Source organism: Equus asinus, chromosome 20 (assembly GCF_041296235.1).
Source record: "Equus asinus isolate D_3611 breed Donkey chromosome 20, EquAss-T2T_v2, whole genome shotgun sequence".
In the NCBI taxonomy this organism is placed as follows: Eukaryota; Metazoa; Chordata; class Mammalia; order Perissodactyla; family Equidae; genus Equus; species Equus asinus.
In genome coordinates this window covers 99,579,828-99,605,737 of record NC_091809.1, presented here as the reverse complement: position 1 = coordinate 99,605,737, position 25,910 = coordinate 99,579,828, and the positions used below count along the sequence as shown (strand labels likewise).

The window sequence follows — 25,910 nt, the reverse complement described above, 5'->3', positions numbered from 1 at the left end:
TTAATATAAGCTGCTTCTTAGACATACTTCAAGGGCTTCAAGCATATTTCATTTGCCTCCTTTCTGTTGATTTGACAGTTATCTCAAATCAGTGAGTTTTCTTCTAACAGATATTGTCTGTTATGTTACCACATATGTTCTGAAAGAGCCACTACAAACTTTAAAAGATAGATCTATAACACATTGAATTTCCTCATTTGCTTATTAAACAGATGAAAGAAAGAGAAAAACCTGGCAGAAGCCTAGGGGAAGTTTGAGGGGAGAGTTGGGGAGAGGAGATAGGGCAGGATAAAACAATACAAAGAATCGATCACAATCCTCAGCCTTTACCCTAATGAAGCAGGGAAAGTTTTAAAAGACATGTCTTTATTTTACTGTTTGGAATTAGGGTTCCTTCCCCCCTACCCGTTCCCCTCCTTCCCATCCTTAAACGTGGGAATTAGAGGTACAGGAAGAAGGTGTTTAAATCATTCTTTGCCCTAGGCTGGGTGGACTGGAATCCTTTGTAGGGGTTCCTGGGTATTGTGCATTTTGGCAGCTGAACATATCTGTTACTCATGCTGCTTAAAATGAGAGGCACTGTGTTATATTTTTGGAAAATTAGTTGTTTATTTCTCAGTATCAGATCAATTGCAACACGAAATTAACAGTGAATTATCTGACTGAAATAAGTCTACCTTGGTAGCCTGGGGCTGAGTTACAAAAATAAATGTGAATGTTGGCCTGAATTTTTAATTTTTTCTTTAAGTAAACCAACTATTAAAATGTTGCTTTATGTTAAAACAGGATTTCTTTTGAGTAACTGTAATGCACCTAAAAAGTGAATGCCATTTGATAATAATCTTAGAAGTAATGAAAACATTTTTAAAAATTAGGTTAAAAATATTGTTCTAGAAAATTCAGTGACTCTGGATACTTATGTAAGTTCCAAATGATAGTTTTGAGCTGAATTCTTCCCAAGAAATAGTAAAGAAAAAAGTGTAATTTCAAGTTGCTATGCCTTATGAGAAAGTTGTTTTAAAATAATCCTAACTTTTAACCATATACAAATAACTGTTTTTAAAAAATAACAACATCTAATCAGAAAGGTTTAGAGTCCTAGAAAATATGATTTTCTGAGATAGAGGATTTAATGTGTGGATAACTAGTCCTCACCATTTTGTAAAGTCTTAGACCAACTAATCTTGATTTCTTGTGAAAGAATATAAAGTAAATTTACTGACTAAGTAGGTTTCTAATGGCCTAAACACTCAGATTTTATGCTGGGGTTTTGGAGTAAAATAATTATCATCTTTCTAGAGTCACTCCTACTGATTTCCTAGAAAACATTATCAATTACTGGAGATTTTATCTCCAACAATTTCATTCCCAAAAGTCCTAAGCCCTGAAGTTCTTCCCAATGGCCTGGCATGCTAGGAATTCACTTGATCTGCTGGGCAGAGACATTTCAAACTCGGGGAACACATGATGGGAATTCAGTTTCATGTGTCCCAAAGACATGTAATTCTCTTTGGAGGTTTTACTTGATAATGGCTATGCCCCAGAAAACCGTCTTGTTTAACCAATGTGATAAGTTGACAATGTAGTTTTTCTCTCTGATTATAATGTACTCTGTGTAGTCAATACACTGGTACCATGTGAGTGTAATTTCCTCTTTTATTTTATCTCCAATGCACTGTATTATAAATAAACAGTTAAAAAAAAACACCAAACAAATCTGTTGCATCTCCTTTTAAGATTGTACCACTGTAGACACTTGTTCTAGTAAAGTAGAATTGGGCGCATTTGATTGCATTTAAATTTTTCATGCTTCAGCAGTTTGGCTGGGAGCACAGTAAAGAAAAATCCCATGAGCGAGGATAGTTTAGAATAATAGAACTTGATTTTGTGTATTATAGCGGCAACATTTGCGCTGCTTTAGTTAGGGTTGTGTCAGCACTTCCATTATAAACCCCTGTTTTCAGGGGGTATAACTGGGAGATATTTTTTTTAATACAAATTAAAAAAACAATTCATTTGAATGATTTTAAGTTATAATAGTGCAAAAATAAAACAAAGTAAAGTCACATAGAAATTGACCATTTTCACAAGGATTTTGATTCTTTTGCTTAACAGTTGTGTATGGCAGCAGCTAAAGTAAGTTACTGTTCTAATACACTGGGGGTGAAAGTTTTTGTAATGGAAAATTACTGATATGAGCATGAAAAGTAAAAGTAAGCATCCCACGTGACATTTTAAAATATTAAAACAAGTGTATCGTTGATTTATGAGTTTCTAAAGGAGAGTAGCCATGGTGCAGTAGTTATAGTAAAGGCATTACCAAAAGTCAAGTCTCTTTGCAGCTTCTAGAATACAGTTTAGTTGGTTTTGTAGAATGTTTTAAAAGGGAAAACTAAAGTAAGGAAATGAAATCAATGAGGTTGTAATCAGTAAACTGAAGGATTCTTTAATAAAGTAATTGTGCAAAAAATAATCAGTAAATTGAATTTAATCACTAAATCTAAGACTTATTAATAAACTGTACATTAAAAAGAATTTGTGCACATTTTCCTTTTAAAAATACAACAAAACCACCACCCCAAACAAAAAACTACAACAAAATCAACAATAAAAAACAAACCTAAAACGAGCCCAACAATTTTGTCAAAAGGAAATGCCTACAGTGGAGCGATGCCTAACTAAAAGAACAAAAATCACCATTTTCTCTACTAACAACATATTGGGAACTATAGTAGAGTAAGCATAAGAAATTAAGTAAAATATGACATGGGAAAGTATTCTTCTTGGAACAAAAAATGTTAATTCCTGTACCAAAGGGAGGGATGTTGGAGTTGAGTCTGCCTTCCTTCGTTGTTCACTATTATTGTCTGCCTTACCCCTCTTCTTGTCTTGAATGATGGTGTGAACTGAGGATGAACAGTCAGATTTAATACTGATTTTTTTTTGGCAGCTTATATTTTATTTGCAACCTTGATACACATTTGTATTTATAGGTGCAAAATAAAAGACAAATTGTGTGATGTTATAAATAGATAGCTTTCTTGAATGGTCACTGGAGGAATCGCCAGAAGACTCTTGATGAAGTAGAGGTGAAGCCTTTCCTCACTAATTGTATTCAGCGTGTAATTTCTAAACTTCCCTCTGAATTTTGATTTTCAATTAACACTCCCCATTTGAAGATAATTTTCTATTTAATGTAATTGCAGGAAATAATTTATTGGCTGATTAAGACTGAGGGCCCAGCCTTCCTTAAGAAAACACTCTAACAAACCAGCCTTTAAACTCAACTCATAGCTTTGGACAGATTTAGTCTATTTTTACAGCTGCGCGGTTGTGTTTAATTAGGATTGTGCACTATTGTTCCTTGGTGCAGTTTATAGTTAAAATTATTCTTAAGAGACTTTTCATTTTGGGTTTTGTGTCATGATTAATTTATACTAAAGCAATAATCACAGATATTGCTATTGGAAAGAGCCAAGTGACTTTATAGTAAGAGCATGTTCGTTGGGGAGCTAAAGTCACTCTGAGCTTTGGATTATGACATTCAGTTGTATTTAGCTGTTTTAAAAAGCTGCAGTAAATTCATTCTTTTGTCTTTAATGCAAATGATTATATTATTGGTACTGTCATTATCTGAACTATGAAAACACTCGTTGTTTATGGCAAGCTCTTGATAAAGTTGCAGAACAGTTATAATTTGGCTGGTTTTACTATAGTATTTAAGAGGACAATGAAGTAAGCTCTTGAGTGATTCCTGTATACTAAGAAGCATCTGTTGGTATCCTTTTTCATAAGTGTATGTCCCTTTGTCCATCTGTTAGTATTGATAGAAATTACTCAAGAATATACTTTGATTCTTTGATATACTACTCTTTGGAACATTTCATTTCTTTCTCCTTAAAGAAAATATATAGATACTCTTCTTTACTTCTTTCCCCTCTATTATTTTCTAGTATCGAGTCTAATAGCGGAAATTTTTATTATTTGTAGAATGATTATTATAAATAGGTATCAGCATTTTAATATGTTTCAAAGCACTTCAAAAGCCTGTAATACTTTTATTTAGAACTGTGCATAATTAGATTAGCTGATCTTATATTAATTTTTTTCACTGTAGGATACTAAATCTGAGCCCCCTCATTAATTGTGAGAAATTTAGCATTAGCTGTTAAATCCTATGTGAAACATGGGCTGCTACATAAAAACTACTGTTTAAATTGGAATTAACTTAATTATTTTTCTTTGCACTTGATATTTCCTTCACTGCAATATTCATGAAAGCATGTGACAGATTTGTAAATTTAACTGTTAATCTCAGATTTCTAGACCCTTTAATCAGTATTTATTTGTCTGTAGAAACAGTACTAGCGAGTTAATGATTTGCTAATTTGAAAAATGCTCATGTGGTTTCCTCTGTTAACTGATTTGTGCATTTTTTAAAAAATGGTATGAAATCAATTAATGTTAAAGAGCAATTAAGGTGGAGATTTTATTCCTTTCATTACACAGCAATTTTAGAGCTAAAAATGCTGTAAACCAACAATGTAAAGTTTTAGAAAAAATATTCAATTGCCTATTCTTTTAAGTTATAAACTTTGGCAGTTTTATTTTTAAACATTTTGCTAAGAAAATCATCTTGATAAAGTGATATTCTAAAAGTTTTGAAATTCTGTTTAATAATCATGATTTTCTGATTTTATATGAAAGCACAGAATAGAGACCTTGTGCTGGGTGTAGTCGATGTTCACTTGTGGATATATAGATGAATATTTAGTAATTGTTTTTGGAGTTTTAAAAATATTATGCTTAGTAGACACTTTACTATTTTCATAGCAAATGCTTTGAATCTTCTATGTACTTTCTAATATAAAATAGAGGCATAGTTATTTCATATATTCAATTCAAATGTTACAAAATTGCCTTAAGACTAATCTAACATTATCAGCCACTCAATCAATATGTGCCAGTTGACACAGCTTGAAGGTCCTTAGAAAAGATCAGATTGGCACTAAGCAGTGTTAGGCCTAGCACTCATAATACAAGGTGTAAACTAAGAAGTCAGGACCAAATTTGCTTAGGACTTTCATCATAGATTACTTACTTTCCTGATTATATTTTCTTACATAGACTTTTGTTCCTACATAAAGCATAAGAGAAATGTGGATATTTGTGCCTTCAAGTCATCCTCCAAACAGGCTCATTTGCTAGGTCAGTTGTTCATTTTGTTTTCATTGCTAGCCATTGACTGAATTGCTCTCAAGAGCTTATAATCTAGTTCGGAGAACTGGGGGGAAAATACACACAAACATATATGTTCTGAGAACTTATTCCATAAAAATTTCCTCTGTGGATTGGTAAGAGAGAAAACATGCAGCCACTACTGGGAAGAGGTTTGCTGAGTTAAATGCAGAGAGAGAAAGTGGAGCAGATAAGCTAAGAGTTCTTTTTCAGGCATTTAGAGTAGATCATAAACATCTCTGAAGTTAGAGAACTTCCTTTTTTTCCTGAATTAGTCAAACGTAGGGGATGGTTTATTCTTTTGTCTTTGACAGCCCTTTTTAACCCACGCTGTTTCCTTCTTCTGCAGAAGAATGTCTTCCAAGCAAGCCACCTCTCCATTTGCCTGCGCAGCTGATGGAGAGGAAACGATGACCCAAGATTTGACCTCGAGGGAAAAGGAAGAGGGCAGTGATCAACATGTGGCCTCCCATCTGCCTCTGCACCCCATAATGCACAACAAACCTCACTCTGAGGAGCTACCAACACTTGTCAATACCATTCAACAAGATGCTGACTGGGACAGTGTTCTGTCGTCTCAGCAAAGAATGGTGAGCTTTTAAAATCTGGCCACTGGCACTAAGTGTGTGTTAGTATGGCCTCATTACAAGTAGGTGTTTTAGAAAAAGCTCAGAACACGTATCATTAGAGCTATTTGTGTTCAAGTCATGAAACTACCATGTATATTATTAATCTTATTAATATACTAATAACTGGGAAAAATTGGAAAACGTTTTTTGATTTAGTCTGTGCATTATTAGGTCAGCTTGCCAAAAGAAATTTAAATTTATTTTGGGGGAGATTTGGTGGTGAGCTTGATAATACCACAAAATAAGTCTGATCAAATAAAGCGTGGCTGTGTATTAATATCGAAAAATTGTATTCAGCAAACATATCTATGTGAGTGAGGTCATATAGTGAATACATCTTTAGTGAGGAAATGCAGGTATTTATCATTTTTAACGGTCATTCTTGATTAACAATAAAGCTTTTCTCACTTATGTGCCTATATATTAATTTCAAAAGGACGTGCAAAGCTCCTGAGTATCATTCAGTCACACCGCAGGAGTTTGCCCTAAAGGTGGAAACAACAACATCAAATACACACAGTGTATCAGCCAACTTTATGTTAAATTCCATCCTTAACGATCAAAACGGAAACCACAGTAGTGACATCAATTGTCTCGTTTAAAGCAAAAATATTCAATTTTTTAGCATCTAGAACTGACCAAAACTTTAATATATTTTATTAGATTAAGAATTTAAAACACTGTACATTTCTTAACTTTTGGTTAAGTTAATGAAAAATATTTTAAATGGGCAATGAGGAAAAGTTTTATTTCTTAATAAAAAATAAGGTAATATTTTAAAATGCCTTTGCTAGTTATAACAAATATTTAAGTTCTTGCTCTATATTTAATGTCTCAGAACCAATTCGAAGACTCGATTCCACAATTTGTAGAGGCAGACATATTTTTTTTCAGATGATTTTGTAGACACAGCCAGTGCTTTGGAGCTGTAAGTGAGAAGTTGGAGACTGGAAGAAAAATAAACCTTTTCTAGATAACTTTAGGTTCAAACAGGATCATCATTACACAATTAGTTCGATTCACTGGAAGATTTATTTTCCTTGCGTAGGAGGGTGAGAAAAATATAGCTGAATTCCAGGAAATGAAAGACAGTCTTGGTGGCTGGAGTGTAATGAGTGAACATACAATGTAGATTCAGATATGGTTGGAGAGGTTGGTAGAGGCTATATCCAACAAAACCTTGTAGAGATCATTTTGGAAGTGAGATTTGATTCTAAGTGCAATGAAAAGCCGTTGCAGGGTTTAAGGACATTTCAGACAGACAATTCTGGCTGAAGTATGGTGAATGGATGGGAGACAGGGTTAAAGGAGGAGGACTGTTGGGGGGCTATTTCAGAAGTCCAGGTAAGATGCGGTAGTAGCTTGGATTAGTGTGGAAGCAGAGGGGATAGAGAGAAGGCATGGGTTCAAGATATATTTTGACTTTTATGCCAAATATAGTCATGAAAAAATAAAAATAACTAGATTGAAAAATATATGTTGAGGCAGAAATAATACAGTTCAAATTTTAGTTCTTTAGAGAACACTATACTTAATTTTCTTAGTAAAATTTTGTTTGGATCTTGGCAAGTGCCAAGTTCCTTTGGTGAATTATTCTCAAAATTTTATAATATAAAATTTTGTCACAAGATAGATACTAATAATTTGCCTACCAAATTTATATTAAGTGGGATTTATGGTAGTATAAAATATTTTCAATTTACAGATATGTTATATGTTAGTATAAATGAAATCATAGTTGCTGGAAATGTTTTCAAACTTGTACTCTCTTTTGATATCAAGCATTGCTTTCCACTGGAGGCTTTGTGTATTTTGAATGTCTAGAAGCCAAAATATTTTGTTTTAACTCCCACTCTATAGTATTTCCCAGCTGTGTACTTATATGGTATAATAAAAGGATTTAACAAATGGGAAATAGCAGCTGCATTTGGAAATTCCCTTTGTGCTCCCTTTTCATTTGATAGATTCAGTAATGTGTAACAACTGTAACATCAGACCTGTAATGACTTATACTGCAAGTATCATATCACCAACTAATTTTTCTTTGCAGGAAAGGAAAACAATAGAAGGATTTTACGTTTTCTGGGCAGTCCTTCAAACTTACATATAGAATGCGTGTGTATGTGTGTGTGTTGTGGTGGAGAACTGTGACTAAAGTAAAATTTAATAAACATTTTACCTCATTCTACTTTCAAATAAATATGAAGTCCAAAAGGACTGCTTTGATGTTAAGTGAAATTTGTAGTTTTCTTCAATGTATCATATTCTTTACTCACTGTAAGTGAATCCCATAAAATAGTTGTGAAGAAATAAAATTTAAAAGAGAGTCTAAAAGACAACAACAAAAATTCTATCAGCACTTGTTCAGTTTCCATTGTTATTTACTTTCTGTGATGATCCTCACTCATGAACAGTTAAAACAGGCACTAAAGGTTTCTTATCTACTGGGTTCAGGAAGAGTTTTACTTTGAAATATCAAGACCAAAGAGGAGCTTTTCTGAAAGAGAGGGTAAAGACAAAGCAGAGAAGTTCTGCTAATCCCCATTTCTTGATTAAAAAAAAGAAATCTTTAAATGTTAAAATTCTGATTCATTTTTTTGAGGTAGCATCCAACCAAATATGAGACCACACAGTTTCAAACAAGGAAAAGAATTCATTATAGCATAAGAAAAGAAGGAGAATAAAAATTTCAGAGATAGGCATTCAAAGACCAATTTGAGGTAAAAAAATTTTAGACTCTGATTTTAATTACAATTATGTATATTATGGACACCAAAATGTTCGATTTTAAATTTACTGTGCTGTATTAATTTGTAGATCCATTTGAAGGCTGAAAAGTTATTATAAATAAGAATTCACTGTCCTTCTTCACTGTGTACAACCACTGCTGTTTTCAATATGACATCAGTGTACCACCACCTTTTTTTGCAGAGGAATATTGACACTGTCCCCTGAAATGTGTTTTTGTTGCCATTAGGACTGATTCGTTAGGCAGAAATAAGTTCATATAATTTTTTCCTAGAAAAAATGTAGGGGGCCAGCCCCGTGGCCGAGTGGTTAAGTTCACGCGCTCCGCTGTGGCGGCCCAGGGTTTTGCCGGTTCTGATCCTGGGTGCAGACATGGTACCACTTGTCAGGCCGTGTTGAGGTGACGTCCCACATGCCACAACTAGAAGGACCTGCAACTAAGATATACAAGTATGTATGGGGGGAGGGTTTGGGGAGATAAAGCAGAAAAAAAAAATAATAAGATTGGCAACAGTTGTTAGCTCAGGTGCCAATCTTTAAAAAAAAAAGAAAGAAAAAATGTATAGTGTATCATTCTTTTTAATGTTAACTAGCATGGAAGAACATTTTGTGATAATGTTTAGGGACCGATCTATGATATTGTGTGTGATGAATACCTGCTAAATGTTACTTGAGTATATAGCACCTACTAATAAGTTCTAGGCACAGGGACTTTCTTGTGAATGAGATAGATAAGATCCCTGCTGTCATGGAACTTAGATTCTAGTAGTGTGACAGACAATAAAGAAGTTTCACCGAGTGAGACAACTTCACACAATGATAAATGCAATGAATAAAATTAAGTAAGAAATTGTGATAGAGAGTAACTACTTTAAACAGTCCAGGGAAGGTCTTTTTGAAGAGTTGGCGTTTGCACTGTGATTTGGATAATGAGAAGGAGAAACTATGCAAAAATTTGGGGGAAGACACCCAGCTAGAGTGTATAGTAAGTGTGAAAGCCTTTTGGTTGATGTGTTTGAGCAGCAGAAAACAACAGAGTAGCTGGAATGGCATGAGTGAAGGACAGAATGGTATGAGGTAAAATCTAGGAGGCGAGCAGATGACAGATATTATGGGGTATCATAGGCTACAGTGAGGTATTCGGACTTTATTTCAATTGTAAGAGAAAGCCATTGGAAGATTTTTAAGCAAGAGAGTAACATGATTTGATTTACGTTTTTAAAAGATCACATTGGCTGCTGTGTAGAGAATGGACTGTGGGAGATAACACCAGAAACAAGGACACCCGCTAGGAGAACCATTGCAGCAGTGCAGGTGATGCTCAGTGGGAGAGTGAACAGTTAGGGAGGTTATTTGTTGAGCAGTTCCCAGAGAAGACAAGATGCACAGAGGGTGAGGAGAATATTTTAAGTAATGTACACATGGGCAGAAATTTAGTCAAGAATGAAAAGGAAATGAGGTTGCTGAGACTGGGAGCCGGTATAGGGTAGGCTTGCACCTGGCCAGAGAGTGGTCCCAGGCTGGAGACAGAAACTTTTTGCCTAAGAGGGAACTGTTTGCAGGTGACTCCTGGGGTATGCCATGGGGATGTGCGCAGGACACCAACAATATGTTTTACAAGATCCAAAAAGCGAAAACAAGTTTGTAAGTGGGATTGTCTGCACACATGTGCATGTGTGCCCTTGCGTGCTTACATTGATATATATTTTAAATCAAAATGGGGTTATATGTATCTGTCTTTTAACTACTATTCTAATTAGGTAGAAATAACCATACTGGACCCTCAGCCTCAGAATATCAGAATTCCTAATTTTAGAGACCTACTTAAATTCCCCCGAATGAGTTTTATCTTCTAGGAAAGGTTTAAAATAGTTTTTTCACTATAAATAAAAGATTCCAATAATGTCCTTTGTTGTAACTGAAAGAAAATAGTAATAGATGTGTTGAGATGTTTAATAAATAACTGTCAGGAGCAATACTTTCTTGCTTGCGAACAATTTCTCCTCTCTGCCTTTCTTGCTGTCAGTCCAGTGAAGTTGCTAATCAACTCTGGAGTGTTTTGTGTAGTTCACTTGGAGTCATAAAAATTCTGGTGTGGCCTTTGTACCATTTCTGGGAATGGAGCTGTTGTCATTACATGATAACCTAGTCCAGGAATTGTGAGTGAGAATTGAATCCTTTTCAGCCATGCTTTATGTTGTGACAGAGTTTTAGAAAATTTCTAATTTTGTTACCTCTTAAGAAATTTTAAAAACTTGAATTGTTGCCAATTTGGGGTAAGATTTAGTCATCTAAGATAGTAGGCAGCACCCAAACGAAATTTCTTTCCTCGCTTTTCTTGAGACTGTATTTTAGAAAATACAGTGAAGCCCACTAGTTCACCTGATCCTGACTAGTTTATAGTCTTAATGCCTAAAGTAGGGTTTATGCACCTTTTTGGTACCTGATTGGTCTATGAAGCACTGGAAAAAAAAATCCATAAACTAGCAAGGTTTAGACCACCTGAGAAATTTATTTACTACTCTCATTTTAGAATTTTGAAAATACAGTCCATGTAAGTAAAGTTCGAACCTAGACTTCTGGTAACAAGTGAAAATGTCCATCCTTGCCCCTGAGTCATGCAACATCATTCTCCAGGAAGTCCTGTGGGAGATTTCCCATTTTTTATAAATTGGAAACTATATTAGCACACAGTGCTATATCTTTTTAAACTAATCTCAGAGATTTAATGACAGAAATTTACTTACAATTTGAACCCCCAAAATAAAAACGTTTTATTGAATAATTTATTTATAATATAACCATTTACTTATAATAAAACTAGTGTTGCCTAGTATTAACACATTGATCACCTCTCTATTTCCACACCCGGGTTACATGCACTGTTTCATTTCTGCTTTAAAAAAATGTGTATATTTTTAAAAACTTCCCCAAATCTGAGTTGTTTAAATTAAGCAAAATGATTACTGGAATGCTACTTGGAAGTTTCTCCATGTTTATGGAAATTTCAATTATTTTGTCATTATTCTTAATGATATAATGCACCTTTCTAAATTCACCTTTTGCAAAAGTTTTCTTACTTACCTAGCGTATTATCAAAATCTTTATCAAAAGTAGAAATATTAACATGCTCTGGAATAGTTGGCTTTTTTCCCCCTTGGGCAAGAAGGAATCAGGTATGCAGGCTGATTAACACACTCCAGTCATTAACATGTGATTATGTGGGCTGCATATTGAACACCTGCCAAAATATAAAAATCTAGTCTTTGCTACATCTGTGCAAAGACTTTTTCGATTGCTTTTGTATTTTGACAGTTCAAGGAAAAGCAGATTCTAGTATCTTTTCTTTTGTTTTTCAGTGTAATAAAATTGTGTATGCAGGATGTTTTTAAGGATACGGGATAGGCCATGTTTATTTTTATTTTAATCTTCTAGGCTGTATAAGATCCATTGACTGAGGTTTGCAGAGCACTGTGAGATGAATCTTTTAATGAACTCCATCACTGACATCCACTTACAATTTACATCATTCCTCTGTGTTCATAGGATTATCTTTTCTGGGGTTCAGGCAATATTCCCCTAATTTGCTTCATTTTTGTGTGATATCTTTATGTCTCATAAATATTTTGATTTAATTTCTTTCACCAATATGCTGCTAGCATACAGCTTATAGTGATGCCAGGCTGAGCTGTGGTTTGACTTTTCTGTCTACTATCCCTGTGCACATATTCCTTCATGACCAAAGTAGAGCGTGGGCTCTATAGTATTTCCAGACACATAGGAAAAGTAACTTTTTGGTAATTATTTAAAATAAGACTTGATTACTAATAGAAAATCTGGTGTTATCTAGTCCAGCAGAACAGACTGATTGAGCACATCTATTCCAGTCAGCTTTTGTTTTCTTAATGGATTCAAATGACATTTGAATGGAGGAGAAGTTTTTAATTTTTTTTAAATAGGTGTCTTGTCAAAATTGGCCAGTAGTAATCAATGGAAGCTGATCTCAGGACACCAATAATTTTCTAATTAAAGCAGAACTCCACAAGTATGTTTCAGTTTATAGGTGGTTCTGGTTAACATACACTTGCTTGTACAGAATTCCCTCTTGCCTAGTGATGATATGGGTACACCAGTATACTGAAGTATAACTGGCATAATGAAATCTGCACATTTTGGTAATGCTTCTAAGCAACATATTTTAGAAAATAATGTATGTATTATATAGCATGCAGTCATTTGCGTGACTAATTGAACTTTTCATGACTATAATGAGATAAATCTTAAAGTCCTCTAGATGAGTATGAATAAGATGGTGATGCCTGTGATATGCTGCATATTTCTTTGAGAGGAGGAAGCTGGGATTGTATTTGCACTCCTCCAGATCTACCTTCTTACTTTAATTTGGAAAGGGTTGCTTTCCACCAAGGCAACTTTAACGTAACGAATCCTACTCCCATCATTCATTCGGAGATGAGATTGAAAGGGTTCTCCTTGATTATTGAGTCAAACCACCTGCATTAAGCAGGAAAGACCCTACTCTGTTCCTTCCACAAACATATCTAATCTTTCTTGAACACATCTAATGAATGTGTCTTAATTACCTTGATATGCAAATTATCCCACTCTCTGTCCTCTGCAATAAGAAGTTTTCCTTGCTTTCCAAGAGAAATATAACCTTTTTAAAGAACAATAACTTCAAGCTATTATTCCTTTTGTTAATATAGCTTTCAATATGATGACATTTATTTTTTATACTATTAGCCTTTTAAATATTATTTTGGAATTACTACATTCCTATAACCTCTAGACATGATTTTTCTAGGTGATGCAAATTGAGTTCAATAATATATCTCTGTGTAAACTACGTTCTTGATTTCAAAGTATAAATTACAAACCTTTGCTAATAAAATTTTACAGTCAGGTAAAAATTAGAAATGAATATTTATGCTTTTAATTTATCTTCTTTATATTTCATTAGCAGCCTAGAAAATGGAAAACCTTATTTAATAAAAGTACTGGAAATTATTTTGTAAACTTTTGCTTTTATTATAATTTAATTCTGATTTGTTTTCACTGCTGGTGTACAGAGAATACCTAGAATACAATATTCTCAAGTTCATCAAACTTCTGGGAAGAAATGTACCCTCATTCAAGCATAGATGGATTGTGGTAGTATAATAGAAGAGATTCATTTACCTAGAAAGATGAAGAATTACATTTTTTGTCATTTACTGTTATTTAAGATTTTGATTGGTTCCAGTGGTAAATTAGTAGTTTTTTACATAAGCACGGGGTTAGCCAGGATTAAGCTAATGTAATTCATAAACAAATTGAGAAAAATTTTACTCTTGAATTTAGAGTTAATATTTGGCCTCACTTGTGTTAATTTATTTTGTACCTGGTATGCTTCTACCAAAGATGCTCTCACATTTTTTGTTCTTACATGGATATGTTTATATGTGAAGTTGATTATAGTTTATTTATTTTGCTTTCTGAAATTGACAGTAAGGTTAGAGTTCAGCTCTGCTTTTGGCTACTGTTCTCTTGGACTCTTGAGGAATGACGCAGTAGGGCAAGGAATGAATCTGAATCTGAGTTTTTTGGTATTTGGAAGTTAAGAGAGAAAGATGAAAATACACACCTATCCCTGCCCCCCAGCAGACAGCATGGGCTCTATGATTGTACCTGAGACATCAGTCCAAGGGTGTGTGTTGCCTTCAGGTAGAGCAATGCACAGCTCCCAGACACTGGGGGCACCTGACAATGGAATTAGACTTCTACTTACTGCTTTGTGGTAAATTGGTGACATTTTTGTGCCTAGTTTCCCTCTTCCTGGAAATGTAAATACTGATAGATGGATAGAAAGAAGGATGGATGGGTAGATAGACAGATGGATAGATAGTTGTTTTATAAGTAACATAGCTTTGAGGAATCATTTTTAGTCTCTTGGTACTTGTTCTCTCTGTAAAAACTTAAAGCAGAGAGTGAGAGATGATATTTAAAAATTTCTAGATTACAGTTTCTTCTTTTTTTTGCTTTTTTGGTGAGGAAGATTGGCCATGAGCTAACATCTGTTGCCAATCTTCCTCTTTTTTTTTTTTTTGCTTCCCAAAGCCCAAGTACATAGTTGTATATCCTCATTGTGAATTGTTCTAGTTCTTCTATGTGAGATGTTGCCGCAGCATGGCTTGATGAGTGGTGCCAGGTCTGCACCCAGGATCCCAGCTGGTGAACCCCGGGCCACTGAAAAGGAACATGTGAACTTAACCACTTGACCATGGGGCCGGCTCCTATAAAGAGTTTCTTGTTAAGCCATTATATGTATTTGACATATTAGAAGGAAATTTGAAGGCTTTTGTGGTGAAATTCTCAAAATTGGGAACCTTACTGGGCAAGATCCCAGTGAAGAGAGGAGATTGTTGAATTCAGAGAGCGTCCATGAGTGCTCAGTGTGTGTGATGTGTAGAGCAATCTGCTCTCCACTTGCTCTTCCCTGGGCAAACTAGGCAGGAAACAACTTCACTGTCAACAGAGCAGAATCTCTAGTAAGGAACATATGGAACTGATGGACCTCGATTGGGCTCTGGTACTTTTTAATGTTAAGATTTGTGAGGTATGAAGAGCATACTCTGAGCTATTTCTTTTGTATGTGACCCCAGCCTCATCATTATTAAATAGACAACCAAGATGTGGGTAATTATCATATAGATATTTGTTTCTTGGGGCCTGATTACTACTCCTTCTCCTAGTGGATCCCAACTACCTTACTTTTTTCCTAAGAGTTTTATATCTTGTTTTCTATTTTTCCTGAAGCTACTCTAATACCCTTGAATGATTGTAGATCCTCCTCCGCCACAATGGTCCCCGTTTCTGTCTTGAATTAGGGACAGGTTTCCCAGAAGCTGGATTAAACAGCATTTCAGGGATTTACTTGTGTCATATGACAGGCACTGCCTTCCCTGCCCACGCTGAGCTAGTGTCGTACAACAGGTCCCTGATACCTTGACTGTCCCACTTTTAAGGCTATTTCTCTGTTTTTGGTAGAGGGCAGGGAGGTTTTTTACTTCACCTTCTTCGCTTCAGATTTTTAATTCTCATGTCTGGAGTGTCTTCACTATCTCACAGTACTCTTTATTACTCTTCATTTGGATGATACTTGTGCAAAATGGGTTCCTGGTGATCTGACTGATATCTGGACCCTGTGATGTACATAGAATTTAAGCTTCATCATAGCCTTCAGTTTATTTAAAGCATACTACCTGCTTTGCTGATTATATATAAAAAATACAGGTTTTTTCTCTTTTTTTTTTTTGTGAGGAAGATTGGCCCTGGGCTAACATCTGTTGCCAATCTTTCTCTTTTTGCTTGAGGAAGATTGTTGCCAACCTAACATGTGTGCCAATCTTCCTCTGTGTTATGTGGGATACTGCCACAGGATGGCTTGACGAGTGGTGCTGGGTCTGCCCCTGGGATCTGAACCTGTGAACCCTGGGTCGCCAAAGCAGAGCACGTGAACTTAACCACTACACCACTGGGCCAGCCCCAAAATACAGTTACTTTCGTAAGTTCACTGGTGTCTCTCAAATGTGGAAGAAAAGAAAACCGCTGCAAAGGAGGAGAACATGAGGGTAATAAACTTGACACTAGAGTAAGTTGTTACCTCTTCAGAAAAGCTCTATGGAATCAGTTCAGACTCTCCATGCATAGAAAGTTGCTCTGTAAGAACTCGTTCAATTATACTTCTCCAACTTCTGCATAATCACACCCCTTATCCCCAATGCCTCAAATTGTCTGAAAAAACCCACAAAAACACAAAAAACATACAAAAAATTTTGATTCAGTGGAAATATTTTCCCTGGAGTTATTAAGGAGAAACATAATTTAGAGGAAAGTGTGTTACCTCATAGAAGGCCTGTATTCATCTCTGCCACTCATTTTTGCTGTATGACCTTTGGGAAGTCACGTTATGTGTCCTGATTTCAACTTCCTCATCTCAAAAATGAAAGATTTGAACTATAATCACCAAGTCTCTTGCTACTTCTAACTTTCTTGTCTTAGACCACTCCACCTAGCCTGGTAGTGTTGTTTAGGTTGAATATCATATGGTAGTTAAATACTAATGAATTGCCAGATGAAAGTAACTGTCTGGAGTTGGTAGGCAATTGAATCAGCTAATAGCTGAACCTTGATAGAATGTTGCTCGATGTGTTGGGGAGTTTGCTATCAGGCAGCCTGCCTTAAAGCTCTTTTTACTGTTACATTACGAAAAAGTTATAAGTATTTTCATCTATGAGGCTGTCTGTCCCATGGCAGTGTGATATCTTTAAGGCAGTGGTAGTGTGACTTAACTCCTTGTTGTTTAGACAGTATTGAGTATTGAGTACATTCAGTTCAGGGCACCACTGTTTCAGAGGGGGAGAGAAACAAACTGGAACATAGGGGAGAATGATCAAGATGGCTGAACTATGTCTTATGGGGAAGAAATGAAGGAAACAGGGATGTTTTGCCTAGAAAAAGAGAAGATCAAGACTACTATAATAGCTGTGTATATATACTGAAAGTGCTGCTGTTGTGAATGTTTCCGGGGGATGGAACCATAAGTTGAAAGAGTGGGATTTATATTCCTATAAATAAGAATGTTTGAGAACCCTCCAAAGATGGAATGGACTGCTTTGAGAGGTGCTAAATCTTCTATTAGTGGAGATGTTTAAGGAGAGGCTAAAAAGTTACTTGTTGGGGATACTATAACAGCCACCATCACTGCCACTGCCACCATGTAATGAGCACTTACTAAGTACTAAGAAACAAGTACTGTTCTCAGTGTTTTATTTTTATTAATTCATTAATTTCCATAGCAATCCTATGAGGTAGGTTCTGTACTACTGTTATTATCACTCCTGTTTCATAGATGAGAAAATTAAGGCACAGAGTGGTTAACTGTCTGGGGTTATATGGGAGTTAGTTGGAAAATCTGGGATTTAACTACAAAATCTGGCCAGAGAACCTGTACTTTGTTAACTATTATACCACCTTTTCTTGCACAGGGGATTCAAATACTAGATGGAGTGAGCAATTGGATTTTTAAGGAACTTTAAATCTTGAGCTTTTGATTCTATATGAGGCTGATACTGTATAGATGATGCAAGGCTTTTCTATGTGCTTGTCTTGACAAGTTTGGGGACTTTAATATTTTTTCTATATATACTCTATCACTATATTTATTTCCATTTCTTAAATATTATGGTGATAAAGCCATTTTAGAAACTTGTAATTTTTTTTCTTTGACTCAAAATAGCATTTTAAAAACAATAACTTTTTCTTCTTAGACTTTAGGAGTCATGACACTTTAGCAAATATTGGTAACAAATCTATGTTCTGACGCATCATGAATAAATGTATTGTTATTGAACAGTATAGTAATAGTGTAAAGTGGCATGATGTTATTCCGACTTTGAGAATGCTATGTAAACTTAACATAGTCTACAAACTATTAGTTTTAATAAAAGAGAACAAGAATATACTTTGTTTCACTATTAGAGTGAAGTTATTTTTGTCTGGAATAAACTTGGCAATTGGAACCAAATTCAGTATTTTCGTTTATGTAAGCTTCTTTAAGCCAATGCTTTTCTTTAAAATATGTCACATTAGAGGAAAACATACTTTTTCCTCTGAGAAAGAACCTATAAATGTTAGCAATTTAGTTTTCAGCATATTAAAAAGGTTAGATTTCCTTTGTTAGCAGAGAAGTTATTGGAACCTAGGTAAGGTAAAGCCTTTTCTGTCAGTCATCCAATAACACAATAGTAGAATGCTTCTTATACAGCACAGACAGCAGGTAGATCCCGGTTCATTAAAAAATAAAAAAGTTATACGGATGACCAACAGGCATATGAAAAGATGCTCAACATCATTAGCTATCAGGGAAATGCAAATCAAAACTACAATGAGGTATCACCTTACCTCACTCCAGTCAGAATGGCTATAATTAACAAGACAAGAAACAACAAATGTTAGAGAGGATGTGGAGAGAAGGGAGCCCTTGTACACTGCTGGTGGGAATGCAAACTGGTGCAGCCACTATGGAAAGCAGTATGGAGTATCCTCAGAAAATTAAGAATAGATCTACCATATGATCCAGCTATCCCACTTCTGAGTATTTATCCAAAGAACTTGAAAACGCAAAGGCATAAAGATACATGCACCCCTATGTTCATTGCAGCATTATTCTCAATAGCCAAGACTTGGAAGCAACCTAGGTGCCCATCAAGGGACGAATGGTTAAAGAAGATGTGGTATTTGTACATGATGGACTACTACTCAGCCATAGGAAATGACAAAATCCAGCCACTTGTGACAACATGGATGGACCTTGAGGGTATTATGCTGAGTGAAATAAGTCAGAGGGAGAAAGTCAAATACCATATGATCTCACTCATAAGTCGAAGATAAAAACAACGACAAACAAACACATAGCTTTGGAGATTGGATTGGTGGTTACCATAGGGGAAGGGGGGACAGGCAAAAGGGGTGATTAGGCTCACATGTGAGGGGATGGACTATAATTAGTTTTTGGATGGTGAACATGATGTAATCTACACAGAATTTGAAATATGTTATGATGTACATCTGAAAGCTATATGATGTTATAATCCAATGTTACTGCAATTAAAAAAATTTTTTTAAACAGTTGTGAATTAGAAAAACTACATATGTAGTATATGTATAAAATAATATATTTAATATACATGTATATATGTAATTTATGTAATATAACTTGAACACATAATTGAAACAAAATATATAAATGCAGTGCATACCAAGGGAAGTGGAGCCATCTGTCCTGGCAGAGAAGATTTTTAGGATTTGGGCTTTGTTTAAGTGATTCTGGGTAGGGTCTAAGGAAACAGGTTTGCTTTAGATTGGGGGCTGTCAGAAATCAGGGACAACTCTATGATTGGGTATCTCAATAAATTTTATCTATAGGGAGGGCAGACTAGAGTGTGGATAAGGCTGTAATTGGAGAGGCAGTGTAACTAAAATGGAAAACAGAGCAAAACAAAAATGACCACATAGGATGCAATAAGAATGAGCACATTTAATTCAGCCTTGCTAATGGGTGGAGAAAATGGGTCAGAAAAGATAATATTCTGTCCCTACAATTAGATTGGGCAGCGGGCGGGAAAGTAGATTCATGCAGCTGCTTGAAGAGGCTATTTCCCAGTCGTTTCTCCCAACTGCAATGACTTCCACCTGTATGTGGGTTTCAACTCCATTGTGTAGGGCAAGGTTCCATTCCTGATATATGGTCCCTGACTTTCTCAATTCCTGACATCTTATCTGACTTTTTCAACCTCAGCCCAGTGCTCTCCTCTGCTTGCAGTGTGGCTGCCCATTCACATTCCTGGTCTAGAAGCAGTATACTGTAACTGCTCCTGGACAGAATGGAGATAATCAGTATGCAGCTAGGTTCAGTGGGAATTGGTAGTATCCCTGAAAAAGCTAATTACAAATGCTAAGGTTACTGGAGCTTTGTGAGGGGCCAGATCTTGGGAGAATTACTTTGGGATGAATTCATAAATAAGATGATTTTGGAGCACTGATATTGAAGAGAGTAAGGCAGTTTAGTATTTATTATTTCACTTAGACAAACTAGTACATGTAAAAACCTAAAAATAGTGCCAGTGGTTATCATGACCATGTTTTTAGAATCGAAAATTGAAACAAAGGACAATTGGACAAAGGATGTTGGAATTTAATAATGAGTAGTTATCGTTTATTGAGTACTTATGTGATAGGCACTGTCCTAAGTGCTTTATACATTATGTACTTCTCACAGCAACTCTTTGAGGATCTAATTATAACTCCATCTTATAGAAAGGCAGAGTCTAACTCCCATCCCTTTGACTACAGGCAAGCCTTGGTGACTCATTATTGAATAGAATGCATTGACAGTTACACGGCATGACTTCCCAGGCTAGGTTAGAAACAGCAATATAGCTTCTTTCATCTGGCTCTTTCTGGGGACATGCTCCCTTGGAGGCCTAAACAACTATGTAAGAAGTCCAGCTAGCCTGAAGCCAACAAGCTGGAGAGAAAAGACCATACAGAGAGAACATCTAGAGATAGAGGAAGATGTGTAAGGAACCCCAGCTTCCAGCCCTTAGCTCTTGAAGTGTTCACATTTGTGAATAAAGAAGCTTTTGAGATGACTTCAACCTTAGCCACTGAGATAACAGCAACCTCATGAGAGAACTTGAGGAAGAACCAACCCGCCCAGATGTTCTCGAATTTGGGACCCACAGAAACCATAAAAAATAACAAATGGTTATTATTGTTTTTTGTCTTTTTTTTTTTAAGATTGGCACCTGAGCTAACAACTGTTGCCAATCTTCTTTCTTTCTTTTTTTTCTGCTTTTTCTCCCCAAATCTGCCAAGTACATAGTTGTATATATTTTAGTTGTGGGTCCTTCCAGTTGTGGCATGTGGGATGCCACCTCAACGTGGCCTAATGAGCAGTGCCATGTCCATGCCCAGTCTCTGAACTGGTGAAACCCTGGGCCGCCGAAGTGGAGTGCGAGAACTTGACCACTCCATCAGGGGGCTGGCCCTAAGTTATTGTTGTTTTAAGCACTAAGTTTTGGGGTAATTTTTATACAACAATAGATGGTTAATATAAGGTACTTCTTGGTAACTCTTGGATTAGGGTTAATAACAAAGTGAAATTCCTGTTTGAAAAGTAGGTAAATTTCCCCTCTGGAAATGCAAGGCAACGAAAAGATTTAGAAGGTAGGTATGATTAAAATTATGGCATCTTTTACCGTTGAGAGTGATTTTATTATAGCCCTGTGGAATGGAGGAAGCATTGGATTTGGTGTCAGAAAAGCCACATTTAGATTTTAGCTCTGCCACTTCTACCTGTGTGACTTGGCGGAAGCCACATAACCATTTGAGTGTTACTTTTCTTCCTGCTAAAAACAAGATGCAGAACTTGGTATTCAGTTATTGGGAACACATTTTTGGAACAATATCTAGAGACTGGAGTGTATCAGAGGAGAATGATGAAGGGTCTAGAAAACATGTAAAATGAGAAATGGGTGTAGAAACTGGAGGTTTCACCTAGAAAAGAACTATTGATTTAATGCCTCCCTTAAGAAATTTGAACAACTCTAACACAGAAGAGGAAATAGATTGATTTTGTGTGTCTTTTGAGGGCAAACAGGAAACAATGCGTGATAATTATAAGGATCTAGATCTTAGCTGATACAAAGCTTCTCTTTTAAGTAATTAGATTTATTAGAAAATATTATTTGAGAGCCCTCAACTGCAGAAATGCCAAGGAAAGAAAGCTTGGTCACTTTTTCTGGGTTCAATACAGGGAGACTATGATATACTAACTCTCTAAACATCTTTGAGAAGGCCAAACTCTATTCTCTTAAATTCATTTTGTTTCCTTCAAGCATCTTTTAAAATTTTTTTTTTGTTTTTACATAAGCAATATGTCCATCAGTTATAAATTAGAAAACACATATAAGCAAAAAGGAAAATAAAAATGACCAACAATCTCGTCACTCTTTAGAAATCACTACAAATATTTTGGTGTATATCTTCTCAGTTTTTTTTTTTGGTGGCCATTTTTACCCTTATGCACACATATAAAAAGATTGAGATTATATACCAAATATGACAATATGTCCTCTTTTCCATTTAATACCTCTTTCCTTGTAAATAAATCATTTCTACAGCATTTTTTGGGTATTCATTTGAAAATCGTATTTATTTTATGATTAAAAGTATTATTTATGATAGAAAATTTGCAAAATATAGAGAACTTCAAAAAGAAAATGCAAACTACCTATCCTAGCACTTAGAAGCCCATTAACATTTTATTGGATATTTTGATGCCTTTTCTTCTGTACATTATTTTTTCTTAGAAAAATGCATATGGCTATTTCTCATTAAAATACTTTTCACTAACAACACATTATGAATATTCCCACAAGTCACTAAATTTTCTGCAAAAATGTGATTTTCAATAATTTCAGATTATTCCGCCATATGGATAAAACCATAATGCCCTCAAATAATTACTACAGTTGGATATGCAAGTTGCCTCTAATTATTCATCACTATCAACAACACTATATTTAGCATATATAATATTGTTTTTAATGGCTGTGTGTTATTGCATTGTGTAGGTATATCATCTTTTATTGAATAAATCCCTTATTTTTTAATGCCTCAGTTCTCAATATTTTGCTTAAAATAAGCAATCCTGTCATTGTTATGGCAAATCTTTACCCTTAGCCTTAATTTTGGATTATTTTTGACATGTTTGGTGAGTAATTGGTTCAAGTTCATTAGCCAATATTTTGTTTGATGCTCTGGAGGCATTTAGAAAAAGCATGAGACATGGCCCCAATCCTTCAAGAGTTAAAATTTAGTTGCAAATATAAGTAATACGTGCAAAATGGTAATGAATAATTTATTCTAGTATATTAGTAAATGCTAAGTGGTGTGGTTCTGAGGAAGTTCTTCGATGTGTAGTTCGGGAGGGTAGGAGGAGAGTGAGGCCCAGTGTAGTCAGGGAGAACTTCAAGAATGAAATGCAGTTTGATCTGAGTTTGCAAGAGTGGGCTGAGTTCACAGTCAAAGAGAATGTAGTACATTCTAGGGGAAAAGAACAAGATGCACAAAGGCTCAAAAATTTGAATATGTTTGATATATTCACAGCACCATGAGAAGACTATTTAAGTTTAACATCCTTTTAATGCCACTGCTGAGCAATCAGTTGTGAATAACAACTTAAGAAAAATTTGAGCAGTATTTATTTTAATATGTTTTTCTCCAATTTTACTGAGATATGATTAACATATTTTATTAGTTTAAGGTGTACAACATAATGATTTGCCATATGGATATATTGCAAATGATTACCACAATAAGTTTAGTTAACATCTGTCGCCTCACATATGTTTTTTTCTTTTAATTGAGATCTGGTTGACATACATACAACATTATATTAGTTTCAGGTGTGCAACATAATGATTTGATATTTGTATATATTGCAGAATGATCACCACAATAAGTCTAGTTAACATGTCACCATATATACATATTTTTTGTTTTTAATATTTACTTTTCTATCCCTTCAGATTCTGATTCCATCAGACATAGAAACATCATAATTAAATATTCTCAATGGGAAAATTGCTTGTCTCTTCTAGAAACTTTGCCTAATGGCTATTTTTTTTGTACTACTGTGTGCTTTTTCAGTCATCTACCCAAAGTTTTTGTACTGTTTATTTGATTTCCAGTGAAATGCTCTTTAGATAATCTGAATCAACATTGCTTTAGTCCTTGTATTGGGACTGGGATTCTTTTAAATAATATTTTGAAAATTTTCTTCACTGTTATGTTTGGTGGGGCCACTGAGGTTAGGGATTAAGAGAAAACAATTTATAGTAAATTTCCTTTGAATGAACTAATGCTTACTCAGTGCCCCATATGCTCTGCTTTTTGTGATGTTCATGTGTTCAGTCACCTTATGCAGTGGTTGTTTTCACAAGAAAGATCAAAAGAAGAGAAGTAATCTCCTTTATGTTATTTTTTAAAATCACAACTAACCAGGCTTTAAAAAATTGTTCACAATTATATGCACATTTTAACATTAAGGCAAAGCACATTTATTTCATTGCCTTCTTAGAGATTAGTGTTTCTTAAAGTGGGATTCATAAGAATGAAAGGACCTGTGCATCAGAATCACTTGGGATGTTCATCAAAATTCATATTCTTAGGCCCCACTCTTCAGGATATGAGAAGAGTTGAGGGATCTGAATTTTAACATACTTGCCAGGGAGTTCTACACATTGAAGTTTGAGAACCACTGCTTTAGGGAAATAGTGTCTCAAATCTTTCCACAGCTGTGCTGCAGTGGTGTGCATCAAGACTAGACAGATACTATCATTGAGCATTTTACCTCAATTGGTATTTCATAGGACCTGTTTTGTTTTTAGGAAATTACAGAATAAGTTGAGTTTTTTTCTCTTAAGAAAACTTACTTAAAAATTACCTAGCCCTCTAGGAAAAAAACTAGAGATTCTTTGTCAAATTTCTTTTTCTAATTTGGCATTATTACCTTCTGTCCAACAATAATCTCTTCATTGTAAGTTTTTGGATTTATGTGCCTGTTTACTCAGATGAATTGCCTATAGGCCTCCATTCATGATAGGTCAATATTTCTTAAGTTTTAGAAAGTTAAAATGTGAGGGCCGGAAATGGTATATTTTACCCCTTTCCATTGTTCCTAAGGATGGTAAAAGATGACTTCTACAACTTAAGCCACTTATCATTTCATCCACTGCCTAGGTTGATGCCTTGGTCACATATTGCAAGTAGTTCCTGTGACTTTCTTGGAGAGATGATGACTTTTCAGTTTCTTGCTCTCATTACTCGGTAGTGTTGAGCCACGTTGCACAGATTATTGGGCTGAGGACAGTGTGGGTTATCAGTGTGGGAACCCATGGTTATTGTCTGTGGTACAGGATGGCAGTGACCACATTCCCATGAGTAAAAAACAAGGAGCATAGTCTATCTAACAAGTAAGAGACGTGAGTGAATGAGACTGAAATTAGTCCTGAGAGAAAAAATGGTACCCTGTGGAGTCTAAGTGCTCTAAGGAAAACCTAAAGTTGTTACTCAGGCTATAGAGCCACTGCTAGCATCTTTCAATTTCAGTTTGGGAATGGTGGGAAAATCCTCTTTATTATGGTCAATGGTGAGTCATTTGTAGGTAACTACTTCCTACATAACTGTTGTTTTGACTTTGTCTTTAGGCCCTTAGGTTGAGTCAGAGTTTGTTTTTGTTTTTGATTTATAGGGTGTGATATGAAACTAGTTTGCATTTGAAATGAGAGTGACTGACACATGATTGATCAAATGGTGATTATTGATTTAAAAAGGCCTAGGTCAGATTTCTGATAGGGACACTATTAAGAGATCAAAATGGCTTTGGCAAAACATATCTCTGAGTTTTTGTTTGCACAAAGTGGAGAATGAACGGGACGTCCAAGGAGCCATATGCTAACCATGACTGGTTATCTAAAAGAAAGGGTTCCTGTGCCTTACTCCACAGAGTTTTTGCAAACATTAAATGAAATACAGCCTCTTTCCTGGGGAAGAAAAAGATCTAGGGGCGAGGTAAAAAGGAGCTCTCTTTCCTGCCCTGCTCCATTTATTTTATCCTTTTCAGTTTATTTCAACAAAAATGTAATGAGCATCTGCTCTGTTCTAGGCATT

At 35.3% G+C, this 25,910-nt stretch overlaps 1 protein-coding gene across 48 annotated transcripts in view; it reads left to right on the top strand.

Moving 5' to 3' along the window:
• The window catches only part of SOX6 (SRY-box transcription factor 6), a 571,438-nt gene that overhangs the window by 225,743 nt on the left and 319,785 nt on the right, over positions 1–25,910 (top strand). For all 48 annotated transcript variants that reach the window (XM_070491207.1, XM_070491211.1, XM_070491215.1 and 45 more), the window contains one exon: positions 5,588–5,828. In XM_070491207.1, the coding sequence (XP_070347308.1) occupies positions 5,592–5,828 (237 nt within the window). In that variant the 5' untranslated portion in view covers positions 5,588–5,591. The remainder of the gene's footprint in view (positions 1–5,587; positions 5,829–25,910) is intronic.